General features: G+C 50.4%; 1 protein-coding gene across 1 annotated transcript; it reads right to left on the bottom strand.

Annotated features, from left to right (window-relative positions):
* Positions 1–763: 763 nt before the first annotated feature.
* On the bottom strand, positions 764–1,358 carry DICSQDRAFT_175125 (uncharacterized protein; the record flags this gene model as incomplete). Its single annotated transcript, XM_007370999.1, has 2 exons — positions 764–1,089; positions 1,220–1,358. The coding sequence occupies 2 exons, from the start codon at positions 1,356–1,358 to the stop codon at positions 764–766; spliced, it is 465 nt and encodes a 154-aa protein (XP_007371061.1).
* Positions 1,359–2,814: the final 1,456 nt, after the last annotated feature.

The raw sequence follows: 2,814 nt of genomic DNA, 5'->3' as shown, positions 1-2,814 counted from the left end.
TGTAGTCGCTTATGTAGTATGTTACCATATTTGGGACTCTCTGCTCGTGTACTATAGCTATGCTTCCGGACTCTTCTGGTACTGTCTAGGACAATCCGTACTACTCCAGAACGGTCTGACAGGTCTATGCCTTACTCATCTCTTACTCATCCTATGGTGCGATACGTCGCAATTCTTTCGTCATTGTATTATTCATCGCACTATGGTACATGTGACTAACCACTCTTCGATTAGTCATGGACACTTCTCTGTAGTATATAAGGACTTCAGATTGTGTCCTCCCTCTTCAGTCTTTCCTTACTGACTGAAGAGTGAGTACTTCATTACCTTTACCTCTAACTTGTAGTTACTTACTTAACCTTTGTAGTCTTGCTTCGACTCTAGGTACAGTTGGTTACTGCAATATAGTCTTTCCTTACTGACTGAAGATCTTGCTTCGACTCTAGTCGGATCTAATCTTTGTCTTCACAGCCCCGAGTTTATCACCAAGACTGCAACCTTTCGCAGTACACCGAGATCCCCAGACTACCCATGCTCGCTGTGCAAGCCTAGCACGTGCCCACTTCAAGCTGACCTTGTGGCGCTTCAAGGTGCATCAAGGTATGAACTCCGACACCTTAAGGCGACCTTGACCTCACTTCGCGGCAACACTAACTGGAACAGCACACCAAGTGCTGTTCATCTAACAAGGTTCGCTGCGCCTCTCCCACGTCTTTATCGAAGCGCTATGTGCTGCGTGGACCACGACCCCGAGAGGCGGACATCAAGGGCAGTGTCCAGTTGCCATCGCTCGCACTGCAGGGCGGCGTGAAGCCGTGAGACCAGGGTGATTGTGGAAGTGCTCGGCCAGGAGCACGAGGTCGTTGTGCGCGTTGCGAAGGCGACGGACATGCAATCGGCCATTCGCTGTAGCCGGGACGTCCACCCCATGGTCGGTCGTTTCCTCAATTGCACGGACTTCTTGGGATGATGCTGAGACCTCCCGCGATGTGCGGCATCGTCCATCGAGCGAGGACGGCGGCTCATTGACGTTAACGAGTACATGCAAGTGCATCTCCCGCTGGAGCAAGAGAGCGCTGTCCTCGAGCACTGCAGAGTGAACATAGAGACCGTCGTTGGCCAGAGCGTCGTCACGGACTACGGGCGGTTCCCTACCCGATGGTGCAGCCGGAGATCGTCTATGTAGGGGTCGAAGCGATCAAGTCATGAACACACTTACAGAGGTGTCCTCGGACGCATGTGTTCGCGTATGCCATGCGCGTTGTCCCGGACTTGCTTCCATTCTTCTGCAGTATACGGCTGAACTCGCCTTCGGAGATGAAATATTTGGGACAGGCTCGTCTGTCCCGTTGCGCCATGTTGCTCTTCGGACAGACGAACACTGCCTGCCGAATGTAGCGTAACACCTTTCTGGTAGGAGTGCTACAGCCGTCCAGCGGAGCTTCCTTCTCAGTATATGCGGGCGGGGGAGGATTGAATGTGAGAGATGGAGGCGTGAACATGGAAATGACCTAACATGAGGTGGGTTGGGACGGGTAGGAAGGGAAGACAGCCATTGCATATCGCTTGAAGGAGTGTCCGCACATTCATACATAAGGAAATCACCCTTCATAGACCGTATACCTCACCACTTTTACGTCCCCGGTCTCCTGTAGACCGCCACGCTCGCCTGTACCATGCCCATGTATCCAGTGCCTTTGTTCTGCCCCGTCCTCGTCGTGTGCTGGGACAACCTGGCACGATCTATCGTGCGTGGTCTTGTGAATCATGCTGTACGTGACATTATAGTGAGTGCCATTGAGGATCAAAAAGCGCGTGAGCCAAATACCTACAGGAGGGCCTCGTACTTGGCTATGATTTATGCACAGGGAGGTGTCTCAGTCCTCTTCGCAGTCCATATGGTGTGGAGAGACGCAGAACAGTCGGTTGAAATTATGCTCGGAGAGAATGTACAGAGAGCAAAGCCTATGCCGACGAGTGTGTGGACAGCGAGAAAAATGCTGAGGAAGAATACGAACAAGGGCGGAAGGCGAACAAGAGTGGGAACGCAGGGCAAGGAGGAGCAGCGAGCAACGACCGGTCACCTGCTGGAGTGAGCTGTCGCGCCAGTATTCAGCCAGCTTTTATGCGCGCTGTAGGTCCGGGCTTGCGAACGCGTATGCCAGCCATAGCCGAAGACGAGTCGCAGTCAAGACGGGCACCGAGAGCGAGCAGCGTCTTTCTTGCGATTGCTTCTGGCATAACGCGTCTTGGGCGTCTGCTTCACACGAGTCAGCTGATCATTGATCACACGCGTCGCGCAAGGTTCTGTCACGGCAGGCAAAGCGCAATGGTCTAGGTGAGGAAATCTATGCTAAATATACAGGCAATGCAACGTGCCCATAAACTATCTCAAATCACAAAGAGGGATACAAAGGCCCACTGGAAATGCTAGGGTCAGGTTCATCTGGAAAAACAGCCTTTGCGAATTGACACTAATTATCACTATTCAGATAATCTCATCTATATTAGCAAGTGTTAGCAGAGATGACATCTACATTAGAGCTACTATTCAGACGCACTTCTTCAGTAGTGCAACTAAGCACTAATTAGTATACTTGGTACTAGTTATAACTACTCTTCACTATCGCTTTTTCTATAGTGCCATGTAGTGCCAACATGATACTATTATAGCACTACTGCAAATGTGGTCCTCTAATTTTCGCTATTTTGCACTACTGTAGTACTATTTTGCGCTATTTTAGCACTACTCATTTAGGGGAGACTCAAATAAGATGACAATCTTTATTTATAGCTCATAGTTCTCAACTCAAG

This window comes from Dichomitus squalens (genome assembly GCF_000275845.1).
Source record: "Dichomitus squalens LYAD-421 SS1 unplaced genomic scaffold DICSQscaffold_84, whole genome shotgun sequence".
NCBI classification, from domain to species: Eukaryota; Fungi; Basidiomycota; class Agaricomycetes; order Polyporales; family Polyporaceae; genus Dichomitus; species Dichomitus squalens.
This window is presented reverse-complemented; position numbering and strand designations above follow the sequence as displayed.